We start from the raw sequence: 15,094 nt of genomic DNA, 5'->3' as shown, positions 1-15,094 counted from the left end.
AATTTAAAATAAAATATTATGTTAATAAATACAATAATACTATTAATATAACTGAAACATGAAATATAACAAATTTGTGCATACGCCAGTAACGAAACGTCTTGTTATATATTTCAAAACGACTTCTACTTGAATTCAACATACAATAGTGAACATTGAAAACCTAAATTGTTTCATATTCTGAACGAACGTAAAAGCGTCATAAATTATTGTAAATAAAGCAAATTAAACGAATATGGACTTTATGTGTCGCGAATAAGGCATATCGATAAATTCAAATGTGCACACGATATTAATCTGTATTACGTATGCAATAAGGACGGATCGTAAATTTGGACCGAGATTGACCAAGATGATTAGGGTTGTCGACAGTTTATTGTTATTTGAATTAAATTTTTGTCAATAACTTTTATGATATACATTCTACTTTATTTTATTATACCAGGGTTTATTGTTTGCAAATTAATATCGTTTATTTATTTAACTTTCTTTTTAAAGTAAATATTATACTTTATCTCTATTTTATATAAATCAAAGAGATCCTCATTTTCTTTTTGCTTCTTTATGATATAAAAAAAGCAATTTGCTTCTCCTTGCACAATAATTACAATTATATAATAGGCGTGTCATTACTAATATTGTGTAGAAGGAGCATAGGTAAACATATATTTCTCTCTTTTTACCACCAGGCATTCGACAATCGAAAGAAGAAGACAAAGCATTGCGTGACCGCTATATATGTAAATCATTCATCACTAAGATAAACATAAAATAGTTGAATTAAAAAGCGATCAATCTTTTTAAATATAAACTAATGAAATAGTTTAAATTCCCTAGAGGCAACCCTTGCAAAGATTTATGTCGTTCTTGGAAGTCGGTAATAAATCGGGAATTTTACGATAATTTTGTATTTACAACAAATTCCCACATAGTAACGCGAAATAGTCTTTGTTCTTGATCCATGTTTGCACGTATCTAAAGTGATAAAACTCTTAAAATGCTCAATTTATAGAGACTGTGTGGTAATATTATTGCCGATAAAATATTCGAGTGTATTGTTCGAGATTGTTGTAAAATGTTTTATAAGTACCCTAGACACAAGTTGTAGGTTTTAGTACTAACCCGTCTTGGTTCCCACTCGTTTATATGCCACTAAATTATGCTTTGTTTCCATATGAATAATGGTGAGCCAGTGTAATTAAAATCCATAACTTTATATACGGAACATATATTGTTAAATTATTGGTAATATAATACGGCCAATGACCCTTTGTGTCAATTGTTTATTAATGATCTGGTGGGTACTGGATCTATTATTTTAGCCCCAAACAACGACGTATTCCATTAGAGGCTGGATTTAGTTAATAACCATATTTTTTATTAGAGGCACAAAGGATATTATAAGATCCCGAATGTGATCAGTGCAAAGAGTTTTATTTCTAACATAGCCGCTTATTGTCATGTTTGGGGCCTATTCCTCGATGCCTTCTGCACTCAAAAATATTTTAAAAAAACTCATATGATTTGCTTCAGTATATTATTCATTGATCAAATTCTATATATAAAGAGGTAAATACAGAAGAGACTAATAATAGTAATTTACTTATGATTTTAAATTTGTTAGGTTAAAGAAATCTAATAATATTAGGTTTTGAAGATTTCAATGCATACCAATTTTAAGTCGTTCATTATAAAACTTTAATCACTTAACATATTATAAATAACGTCACTGCCGAGTCAACCTTCTTGACTCTTTATTAATATGCTTTTGAGTAATTTGCCTTTATTATAGAGATGGTTGTTGAAGTTGTCGAAAAAAACATCCTGACTGGAAGCGTTGACGACCTCCGTGGTCGAGTAGTGTGTACACCGGTCTTCATGGGTACGTTACTCCGAGGTCCCGGTTTCGATTCCCGGCCGAGTCGATGTAGAAAAAGTTCATTAGTTTTCTATATTGTCTCGGGTCTGGGTGTATGTGGTACCGTCGTTACTTCTGATTTTCCATAACACAAGTGCTTTAGCTACTTACATTGGGATCAGAGTAATGTATGTGATGTTGTCCAATATTTATTTATATTATTATTTATTTAGCGTTACTTTACTAATTTAAAGATAGCAAATATTTCGTAAGACATAAACGAATTATTAATATTATTGTGTTCCCACATTTGACAACATAACATATATTATAGGCATACTTTCTCTCTATAAACGTTCGTGTATGCTAAATATCATATTGACGTATCTTTTAAGCTGACATGCACCTTTTATGGTGACGGTAATTGACTGTGTGTTTGTACACGAAGTATTTCCTAACTCTGTAACATTTTGACGGTTCCCTTACAAGTTATAGAGTTTATATTTAATAAATGAATTTAACAGGACAAATGTTTGTGTATTATGGTAATTTTACTACTAAATTAGAAGTGTGTTGTGTAATTGTTCAATATTCAGATTTCATTTAATGTATTCGTCGAGGAATGCTTGACATGTTTAAGTGAACTCAAAATATGTATACTTAGATAATATTGTAGTAATTTTATTTTTATTTTTTAAAATTTTTGGTGCTGTATTTTTTATTTACAATGTGAGCTGATATAAGTTTTCGTTTTTTATAATGTATGTATATGAGTGGAGGGGCATATTGGTCACCAGGTCGTAAGCTATCATCATTGCCCATAGACATTGACACTTTAAGATATATTTGTATTTTTTAAACCATTGGTTCCATCGCCAATGCCCCGCCAACCTAAGATGGTATGTTCCTTGTGTAATTTCACTTTTTCACTCATCCTTCAAATCGAAAAACAGATTTGCGTTAGAAGATATCATAGATGCCCAACTCAGTTCTCACTAAAATACCAAAATCTGTATATATAATCCTTCTCGATAAATACTATACGAAACATTTTTTTCTTCAAATTACATGTCTGAATGTTATATTATAGTTTAAACTATCTATCGAAAGACAGTTCAATGCCCTTTATATTTATGTATAGATTTTGAAGTATCTAACAAAATTGCAGTTATTTTAGAAGGCGTTAAGCCAGAAGGCGTCGAGTTCAGTGTTAAATTTGCAAAATAATCAATCACCGGTAATTTCGTGGTTCGCACCTATTATTTGGGGCAGTTAATAATTTTGAGAGACGCTCGATAGTCTCTAAGTTATTTTAAGATATTTATAACGATAGCAATCTGAGATCGTGTTTATAGTCCTTTTTATTGTTTTAAGATTACATACTTTAAATTAATATCCGAATAGTAACGTGCCTTGGAATTAGTATTGGAAATTTCTATAGGATTACTTTCTAGTTTTGTTTTTTTTCTGTTTACTTTGATTGAGTGATTTGATTACAATGACAACAGTAAATTTTTAAAATCATTTTTTGGACGAAAATCTTAAGCAAAGATTGCATCATATATTTTTCATGTTGCTTACTTAATTCGTGTTAATATTTCACTAATCATATTAATTTTCACGTGCAGCTTTGGCCCGTGTGAGGGGCAGGTGGTATCCTGTGTATTTTTCTGTACCTTTTTATAATTTAATGATGATAGGTTAAGTAAGTAAGATATGAAATCCTAACAAATATACAAATTTTGACTTAATTTCGCTTTAACAATAATAGTTAGTACTACCACGATACACCACGAATCGCTCCGCATTTAATAAAAAAGGATGAATGATCACAATTATTTTAATTCAAAAATATTTTTTCTAGTGATTAATGTACAAAGAAAAAATAATTTAATTACGTGCATATTTCGAATGTATTTCTGTCTGTATTAATGAAGTGTATCATAAGGTTATCAACCAACCGCATTAGAACACTCTTTTCATACGTTCACCCACCAGTGGGACATTTCGTACACTCGCACTATATCTCTTATGAGCACAAGATCAAATTTGCAAAAAAAAAAGCTACTATAAAAATACATACGAATTTTGTTAATATTTAGATTTCGTTAGATAGTGCCGTTTATTGTTGGTTAGATAATTATGCCCTAAGGAGTGAATATTTTAATAGTATTCGAAATTGAGGCCTTGAGGACTTATGAGTATTTCCACGCACCGACAGACGCGAGTATTATCGTTGGTCATGACTAGTATATATATAAATCTTCAATTAAGATACGTCTTTTATAATCCGAGCCATCTTAGTTTTTGAAATCTATACTAATAATATAAATTCGAAAATAGTCTGTCTGTTATGCTTCCAAGGTCAAAACACTATACCGAATTTGATAAAATTTGATTCGAGGCAAGCTTGCAGCCCAAGGAAGAACATGGCTGCTTTTTTATACCTAACACTAGACGACCCTTAGAACGTGAAGTTTAGTGGACGTTAGTCGTGGGCGACAACTAATTCAAAACCAATTGAAATGAGTTTTGAAAAATTTGGAGACATAACGACAGCAATACGAATCTAGTATTCCTTATAATCGGTAGGTTCTAGATTCTGAACCAGAAGCAGTTTTACATTTATACATGATGATTCGAATTTCCATGGGCCTATTGCCTTTTCTCTGATGAGGTAAAGGCTGAATAAGGTCACGGTTACCATAAAGATGTATTGTCATTGGAACTGTAGAAATTTGAAAAAAATAAGTCCTTAGGATAAGAGGAACAGATTCTATTTCGGCTCAAAGTTCTGTAAAAAGAACATTTTCATTTTGATCTTCCAAGCATCTTAATCTGAAAACTCAATCCCTCAATCAAAATGAAAAACTCAACACACAAGCTATTTCCTCCCTCAAAACACTTCGTGATCGCATTTTCTATTTTTATTTTCATCACACAGATAATTCGCGTTTCGTACGATTCTGTACGAAACAATTTCAGTTTTGTTTTTACACGATGTTTAAAAACAAAGAATACACGATTGATACTTGCGTTTGTTTAAAACTGGAATCGAAGCTGTTAATGTCTGATTCTCATTCCAGCGCAGATGACACACTGAGTCATCGTGTATTCTGGTTACATACTATACTAGTATTATAAATGCGAAAGTAGCTTTGTCTGTCTGTTTGCTCTTTCACGGTCAAACCATTGTGCCGAATTTGATGGAATTTGGTATGATGCTTGAATTCCAAGAAAGGGCAAATTTACACTATGTACATATATTTTTTATGCCTAACACCGGCCGAGCAACCCCGAAAACAAGAGCGAGGCGTGGTGACAACTGGTTTAATTTAATTTATAAAATATTTTTGGTATCACTTATTCCATGAAGGATAAAGAAATGAATCTGAACAAATAGGACGTGTTTGCAAATTCTTCCATGTAAAATTTATGTGTCGATGTATATGTATTTTTACATTTAATTTGGATTGAAGTACCAGCGTGTATAAAATAAGAAATTATTGATGCTGTTGTGACGATGACGATGAATTTTCATCACAATAGAGCTATTCTGTTAGAACAAACTCACCCTCAGAAAACTTTCGTGAAATGTTAAAAGTTGTCGCAACGTTTGGATAGATGAATGGATGTTTGGTAGTTTTTGGCCCTAACACCTGCACTCCCTCTACCGACGAAGACGCTAGCGGAAACTAGTGTATCTTAAAAGCTTATCACCGTAAGTCTAAATCTTCAAAATCCCACGAGTGAAACACGAAGTGAAATTCGAAGTGAAATCTTAGAGATCCGTCATGAATGTTTTATTACTAAAAAAGAAAAGATTCAAAAACTGTCTCCAAATGCTGCGTTTACGCATGCGTAGTCGCAGGAAAAACAGTTACCGAAATAAACACCAAAAGAGTTTAAAAAAAAATACTCTCTTTTTATTGACGATGAAAATAATCAAAACGGCGTTTTCAATCCGCAATGTTTTTTATTTGAAAACAAACGCGTCTGAATTATTGCATTCCGATATGTGGATTTAAGCGCCATTCTTCAGTGTTTACTTTACAGACGATACACGTGTGGTCTCAGTCTTATTATACCCTGACTTATCTTTAGATTATTAGAAATATTTACTTTTTACTGGGAACGCCGACATTAATTGAATTGACATGATGATCATGATGATGATGATTGATTGAATTACTTTAGAACAACTCGTCTGTGCGAGGTTGACAGTGAACGGTTATTAGGTGCTCTAACGTCCAAACGTCGTTTGGAAATCTGCACGTGTAGGTTGAAATTTTGTCACTTATCTACCCTTAGCTTTAGAAGAAGAAGAAGCGTGATAATAAACTGCAAATCTTCTACTCAAAATACTTGTACTTCTAAAGCTTTATTGAGTTATTTTTATTCATTTGCATTTAAAAAAGTTCCACTAAGTTTCTTGAAGAAGATCCGGTGTTAGATTTTCTTGAAATTCAATAAGAAATTGTAATGGTTCTATATTTCATAAAGATTTCTGACTTTGACTTGAAATGTGTGTATTGAGAGCGTGTATGTATATTTAATAAAAATATTAAATAAAATGAAAAAAATAATATCATCTCCTTAAAGCCCACGTAACGAAAACGTCTGCAATACTCAAATAGTACGTCTGTCGTCTGTTTATTTTCGTCGCCGTCCCGTTTCAGACGCGAAGTGGATTTATAAACATTTTCTACATACCGTATTTACTTTGACCATAAACTGAAGTGGCGCCATCTATATTGATATGAGAAATTTGGCGGGAATCGAATAAACAGCGCTTCGATTGCTTACAAATATTATTGACGATTGAACGAGCGATGTAATGATTGTTTAAAGTATATTCTACAGCACTATTTCTGCTGCATGGGCGATTCCATGCATTGTATATGTATATATCAAAGTTATTCGTTCGGAAGTGCGTGCTGACGTCCATGATTGTTTTTCATCAGTTCAACAATGTATTTTTTATTACAACTATAATCACTGAGATAGAGTCTGTTGAGCTGTTAAATTACTTACATATTTATACAATACAGCTTACATAAAAAAAAAAACAACTAATATTAAATATGAAATTGTTACAGCTACAATTATTTCTCGGTCAAAAGTACTTTTGACTTACAATAGACGAGTTTACTTTAATTCTTGTTCTCGTGTAATCTAGGACAAAGACTTTTCATGATCATGTCATAATTGGTCTCATTTATATTTTTACTATTCATTTCGGTTACGACTATGCCACCCCCTCTATGTAGGTACTGACTCATTATATATTAGTATGGTTATGTACCGGTTTGCAGCCAGTGAACAAGCACAAGAGACCTAAATCCTTAGTTTTTAAGGTTTGTGGCGATGGATAATATTCTTTACTGAGCCAATGTCTATAGGCGATGGTGACCACTTACCATTAGGTGGTCCATTTGCCAATTTACGATGAGTTTATTTATCTTCTATAATATTTAGCTCAGTCTGAATTTATAATGCATACAGTGGTTTCTTATAATTGAAGGAACAATCGTTTTAATTATGCTTGAACTCGATTTGTACTATCCAACTTGAGTGCGTATCTTCTGATGAATATTCTTACACATGATGGCATAGTGGTTAGGCAAGACTGAATTGTCTTTTATTTAATTTGTATTTATAATTAATCTCGTGTTTGGAAGTGAAGGAAAACATCGCGGAAACGTTTATCGATTTACCAATGTGTTTTGGAACAGACTGGTGATAAGCTCGAAAAATTATCTTCAAAACGAAGAATGCTCTACAGACACACAATCATGTTAATTTTTTGTATTTTTCAAAGTATTTTTTTTTTCACAGGTGCTCTAGTAGGCGGTATCCTCGGTGGTATGGCAATGAGAATCGGCCGTAGATCAGTGCTGTTAATGACGGCTCTGCCATACACGGTCGCTTGGCTCGCCACGGCGCTGTCCACCAGCGTCGATATGATATCTGTGACTTCCTTCTGCGGAGGCATGCTGGTTTGCTGCATAACAATGATAACTCAGGTATTTAATTTAATTACTTATATCTACATAAACCCCAATTACTTAGGCTGTTTCTGGCATTTTTGGACATTAGTCTAGACCCGAGTGCACTAAGAAATTATAGGTCCGATTGATTTTAAAAATTTTATACTTACGACGTAAATGCTCACTATGAAAGTGCTTTTGGTAATTTCAGCTTTAGGACAAGTAGTTCGGGACAACTAGGTTTTAATGGCAACAAAATAATATCTGGAAATATATTATTGCTTGTTATAGACCTTGAAGTATTTTCTACTACAGGCAAACAAAAATAATTAGTATTTACGTGTTCCAGTTTAAAAAGCGAATGAGACAGGCACAAGGGACATAACACCTTAGCTCCTAAAATCGGTGGTATATTGGTATAATAATTATATAAATGTCTATGAAAAGTGGTGACCACTTAGCCCATTTCCCTATCTAGTATATAAAAAGCATCACAGCGTATATCAATGTAATAAAAATATGTATATAATACACAATATATTTTTAAGTATAAGATTATACGTTTGGATTAGATTTTGTACGACGCAAAGTTACATAGGTTTAAATTAGGGTCACAGGTGTTGCGGAATTTATTAATACAAACATATACTGTTTGTTTCATCTGTCACCGGATAATTTTAATCAACTTTATTTAATTTTATAAATAATGAATTGCGATTGTATGTTGTTGAAAAAATTAAACGAACCTTTCAATTAGACTTTCAAAGTATGACAATCTATTGATCTATATATACGAAAGTAATTCTGTCTGTTACTATTTAACGGCCGAACTCATGAAATGTGGTATGAAGTATTCCAAGGGAGGACATAGGAAATTAGAAGTCTGTACATCCCCATGCCTCGGAAAGCACTTACAGCATTTAGTCCTCGGGTCGTGTCTAATTTTCGTATTGGATTGAGAGTAAGGGACTATATAAGACAGTGCACCTGTCTTTGCGAACACAGATATATTAATTATAAAAAGTATCAATATCAATACCAATTTTTATTGCAACTTGAACCGACTGAGACAACCAAATGAGCTTGATTGATCAATAAACAACACGTTTAGTTCAGAAACCCCTCAGCATCCAAACTCAGTATATAGATACTTTGATTATGATATTTTGAGGAACATGAGTCATTCTATTCTAATAGCCAAACTTGCTCATTGTATTTATAAAACTATGTATATCTTGGGTCGATATTCAGCTTGGCTACTTATTGTAGAAAATTTAATTCTTATTTCGAAATTATAACAAACACTGAAGCTTATCAATAGCTTACAAAAAATAGTTGTCAATCAGAATCTAAAAGGTTACTGAACTCTTCTTGCTTTTGCGTATTTATAAATAGATTATAGAGTAACTTAGATGATTATGCGACGACTTCTGTGGTCGAGTAGTGTGTACACCGGTTTTCATGGGTACGCCACTTCGAGGTCCTGGGTTCGATTCCTGGCCGAGTTGACGTAGAAAAAGTTCATTAGTTTTCTATGTTGTCTTGGGTCTGGGTGTTTGTGGTACCGTCGTTACTTCTGATTTTCCATAACACAAATGCTTTAGCTACTTACATTGGGATCAGAGTAATGTATGTGATGTTGTCCAATATTTATTATTTATAATGTCTGGATAAAACATACAGACACATTAAAATAATCACAACAAGCAATAGATATACCAAGGCATAGACAACAGATAAAAAACGATCGGCTTATTTAAAAAAAAAATAAAAAAACAATTCAAGCAATATTGTTGCGATAATCGCTAGAACAATAATTGTTTTAAATTATTAACACAGAACAAAAAGGTCAATTACACGTTAAATGTACACATGCGAAGAGTCGCTAATCTATCTATATATAAAATATTGTTTATTTGTTTGTGTATATGTATCGAAAACCATTAATCCGGTTGAAACAAAAAATTTCTGATATAAGTGCAATTGATGGCACTTGAGTTTCCTAACTTCAATGGCAGTTATTTATTAAAATCAAATCGAATGAAGGTGAACTAATTATAAGTGTTTTAATAAAGTAACAAGACCTACAACGAAGCTCTATGTTAAAATATTTTAGAATTCATTTATTTACACACGCATATATTTAATTCTATAGTGTTATTACAAGTTACTGTATACAAATATTTAGATCATATGCATGTATGTGTGTATTTAACGGAAGAGCTCGGTGTGCTGACATAAGTTACAGAGTATATTGAAAGATTTTTTTTACTTTTTTATACACGTATTATAAAAAGAGGTTTTACAACGCACGCCGGGCGTCAGCTAGTACTGCATTATAAACAAACACTGTAATTTTCTAAAACGCGATTCGTATATTATCTTGAAGCACAATCAATCATCCGTCGTTACGAACGACATGTGAAAAATTACACATTCACACAAACACTATCATTCACAATAAACGTAATTAGAAACTGTTAGATACGTAAAAAGTTATTTGTGACACACTGCCGTTAACATCAGACAACATATCGGGCCATTAAGTCAAGTCGATGAGACGTCGATTAAATCGTGTAATTTTGTACTATTTAATAAGATGATCCAATACAAATTTAAATAATTTTTTATTTGAATAATCTAGATATATTTTTTTATTAAATTTTATTAATATGAATTATCAATAAATTTAAATGACAACATACTAATATTAAAACAATTCCGTGCCTTTTGTAACTTTTAATTTTTTTTACCCAAAACCGTCTTATTATAAATAATTATTAACCGTCTTATTGTCGTATTATCCGTGAAGAATAATTTGACTGCAGCTAGTACTTTAATAAACTAAATATTATAGTTATGAGATAAAAACATCAATCTAATCAAACATCTCGGTGCATTCCGAACCGGCGGTAGCTTTACTTTAAATAGTTTGTTAAATGACGATTCAAAAGTGCTTGTAAGAGCCTACTTGAATAAAGTATATTTTGATTTTGATTATTTTTTGAATATCATGTGAACTTTAACGAAATTGAGTGAACTGTTACTAGAATTTTGTAATCGTAAATTTACAAGATTATTAAAGCTACCACCATTTTTCCAGTTTTTGTATATACTCCAAATTCAAACTCGATATCCATTGAAGCAGTGTGTTCACGAATGGTAGACGTACTAACAGTAACACCATATCGCGAAAACTTTTTGTGCCATGCCTCTTATATATGGAGACAGATGTACAAGTCTCATATGTATATAATTTTCTATTTAAAGCCATAAACACAATATGGAGTTCATTAGTTTTTCTCTATTCTGATCTTATCAATGAAGCCTTATCTTCATTTAGTCATAGGACTCGTTAGCCACAAAAACAGTAAAATGATGATGATATCAAAGTTACAAAAAACACGACCGTTTTGTCAAAAAGCGAACTAAGAAGTATAAATATTATATCCAATGTCAGTCGGGATAATGTTCGGATACTTTAGATGTCCCATGTCACATCCAAATCTGCTCAAAGTGAAGCATGAACATTGAAAACATTGCACGATTTTTTGGGGTGTCCTGTAAACTGGATGTGTATATAAGATATTGTCTACTATCCTAATGATGAAGTTAGCTTATTGGACTAGGCAGGTTTTGAATACATGAGATTTTAGTTTATAATTCTGGGTTTGGACAAGTATAAGTAATTGGGGGATCTTAAACAGTATTTGGTAGTTGTTCGCTACTTTCATACTTCAGTCTTTCAGCGGTCCCATCGGACTGTGAGGGTTCTGAAAAGAGAGTCCACCTGTTTGTAATCACACATTGCATTATCTTCTGCGTAGTTCTCTACGCAATAGACAATGAGGAGAACTAATATTTATAAATATTTCTGTACAAAACTTTTAATTAAAGGCCTTGTTTGATTTGTATTCTTAATAAACTTTATTTTCTTTACTGTCGAAATCCACAAACTGTACATTTCGCAACTTTGTAATTTTTATCTGTGTGTAAGTACAATTTTGTATCTTTTCACGATTTTACATTATTACATTACATTAACAGCCTGTAAATTTCCCACTGCTGGGCTAAGGCCTCCTCTCACTCTGAGGAGAAGTTTTGGAGCATATTCCACCACGCTGCTCCATTGCGGGTTGGTGGAATACACATGTGGCAGAAGTTCGTTGAAATTAGACACATGCAGGTTTCCTCACGATGTTTTCCTTCACCGCCAAGCACGAGATGAATTATAAAAACAAATTAAGCACATGAAAATTCAGTGGTGCTTGCCTGGGTTCGAACTCGCAATCATCGATTAAGATGCACGCGTTCTAATCACTAGGCCATCTCGGCTCTTGTGACGATTAACAATTACGTAATATTTTAGGCACCGATCTTGATTGTCAAAGAGGAATAACTACTGCATTATCTTTTAACGCATAATTGCACAAATAATAATAGAATGATTATCAGAATCGGTAAATGACACGCGGCATTTGCACGCATCAAAATATCGTATAACAATAAGTCAATTTATCAACATTTTACATAAATAAATGCAATTTATTAGAGTATTTTTAGTTCCTAAATACATTCATGTTCGAAATATAATCTTTATTCATCGAAGAGGAATTAGAAAGAAACTCCACTCGAGAGATCAAGTCCCAAATAGCTGTACTGTGCACAATCATAATAAATCTATTTGAAATATTAACTCATATTCATAGCCTTAGCCTTATTTACGACAGACGGTTTCAGAAAAACGTATCATAGACACAGCACTTGTACCGTATCACTGCGGCTATGCCCGTTGACGACTCCGATATTGTTCGATTGAATTATTTATAATGTCATATAAATGAATGTGAGAAAATTGAGGTATCAACGCTTTTTGTTTCGCTGTCAGTAAGAATTAAATTCTTTTCGCACTGTGTTCGAATAGCGTGAGTTTTTCACATAAGAAATAGTTTCATTTTGTAAAAAATTAAGTACAAATTTTGAATATAGAGCGTAGTCGTGAAATTTCATTGATTACGAGACATACATTGATTCTAATATTAAAAAAGATAGAGCCGTTTTTGTTTAGTTTACTCGAATTTTAAGTTCAAACCAGTAAAGTGTGATTATGTGCTCAATTTGTGTTAATGCCCATTGAGCGCTCATAATATTTATTTCAATAAATCGGCTATCTAACAGAAAAATATTCGGAACGAAGTTCTTTTACGCGGCCTACAGTAGATTGAATTGGCGAAAATCGGCACGTATATTATTTTGACAACAAAACGATTGTCTTTGGTTCTTATAGTGTATATTTACTTACTTGTAAGGCCGCTTGGGTAGGTGCGACGTCCTCATCAGATATTCTACCAAAACTACAGGCACAAGGGACATAACATCATAGTTCCCGAGGTTGCTGGTGTATTGGCGATATAGAGAATGGTTAACATTTCTTACAGCGCCAATATCTATGAACAGTGGTGACTCCTTACCCGTGATGGCCTATTTGCGTTACTTATATCTCAAAATAAAAAAAATGACAAGTAAAATCACTGATTTTCAAACGAATATTCTCAGGTACATATTTTCCAAATGGTAATGTTACCATCAATATGTATTAAGTTTCAATATTGAATTAAATAATTAAATCCTGCAATTGAAACTTGATGAAGCTTTATAGGCATTTTAAACTAAACAAACATTCGTTAAATAAACAACGTGTAGCTTAAGTTACATTCCAAAACATTAACAAACAAACATAAAATCGTGTCTTAATGTATTCCTTTTGCAATACAACTAAATCCCTTACCCATTTATATTCAGTGTTCAACCGTGACCCCATAAATGGTCAATAAATAATGTAGTTTCAATTTGAACGCGCCTTTAAATCTTTCACTTATTCTTTCTCATTTGTTTAATTAATATAATAATGTCATCAATCTGTGACGTCATCGCGTTATGATTTCTTTTTTTATTGATTTATAATCTATATATTTTATAAATTTGGAACGAAGTTTTTTTACGCGGCTTTCGGCGGTAGTGTTAACTGGCAGAAATCGTCACGTCAGGAAAATCTCATTCTCTCCGAAAAAAATTAATGTTTAAATTATTAATGGATTTTCAACAACAACAGCAAGAACAACAGTAATTTAATACGTAATATAAAACGAAAGAATGTTTTTTAAATCGTCATTTTAATAACTTTGTTTGTTCTTGTCAGACACTATATAATAGTGTACATACTTGAAGCTTTATTTATTTATTATTTATTTATTTATAATACAAAACTGTATACATATCATTACAGAACATGATTGTCCTAATTCGATATTACAGCGCGTTTAACAATATATATATACTAAATATTGCTAGTCCATTTCTATATTAAGGTACAGTAAAAAAATATTTATAAGGTTATGTCTCGGATAATACTGCTGTGGTTGTTACCATATTAAAAAAATCACGGTATGTCTTTACAAGTGAACTATATTCGAAAATCATATATTAGTACAGTAAAATCTTTCTTTGTTTTGTTTTCGTGCATTTAATTTTTTTATGATACCTATACGTAGGTGTACGGGCAAATGGACCACCTGATGGTAAGTGATCACCACCGCCCATAGACAATGGCATTTGAAATATTAACCATTTATTAAAAATCCCTTGTCTCTGTAGTTACACTGGCTCAAAAAATCTTTAATCCGGAACACAACAATACTGAGTACTGCTGTTTGGCGGTAGAATATCTGATGAGTACCTATTTAGCCATACCACCAAAAACCAAACTTAAAACAAGACTGGACAAAAATAATTAATATATAGAAAAAATAAAATTGCCGATTGGATTGGAGATTTCGGTTTGTTTTAAGATATCAAGATCTCAAGATCAGTAGCCATTAGCCTCTAGACCAAGAATTTTATACTTACTTTGTACAAACTAGTCGTGTATTAATTGTAGAGAGAAATATTAAAGTCACCGATCACAGTTCACATTAAATTCACATATGTGTTTGTTACTGTAAGGGTCATGTTAGGTACACTTGTTTGGACAAGTAAAGTGACGTCACATACACTTTCCCTTCATACATATTCTAACGCGGCTTCGAGCACGTGCCTTTTGATTGTACCCTTTATATTATTTCTACTGCACTCGCTGTTCGGTCTTTAGTGAAACAGGAAATATCACATAGCCTTGTTTATAATGTTATAAGGTCGAAATTAATTATCAATTTCATCTTAAGTTTCTAAATTAAAGGTTTATCTAGCT

The 15,094-nt window shown here is 32.3% G+C and overlaps 1 protein-coding gene across 2 annotated transcripts in view; it reads left to right on the top strand.

Annotated features, from left to right (window-relative positions):
- Positions 1 to 15,094, top strand: part of LOC113397713 (facilitated trehalose transporter Tret1-like) — an 89,264-nt gene that overhangs the window by 71,427 nt on the left and 2,743 nt on the right. For both annotated transcript variants that reach the window (XM_026636164.2, XM_026636165.2), the window contains exon 4: positions 7,697 to 7,884. In XM_026636164.2, coding sequence (XP_026491949.1) covers positions 7,697 to 7,884 — 188 coding nt within the window. The remainder of the gene's footprint in view (positions 1 to 7,696; positions 7,885 to 15,094) is intronic.

Source organism: Vanessa tameamea, chromosome 23, assembly GCF_037043105.1.
Source record: "Vanessa tameamea isolate UH-Manoa-2023 chromosome 23, ilVanTame1 primary haplotype, whole genome shotgun sequence".
In the NCBI taxonomy this organism is placed as follows: Eukaryota; Metazoa; Arthropoda; class Insecta; order Lepidoptera; family Nymphalidae; genus Vanessa; species Vanessa tameamea.
This window is presented reverse-complemented; position numbering and strand designations above follow the sequence as displayed.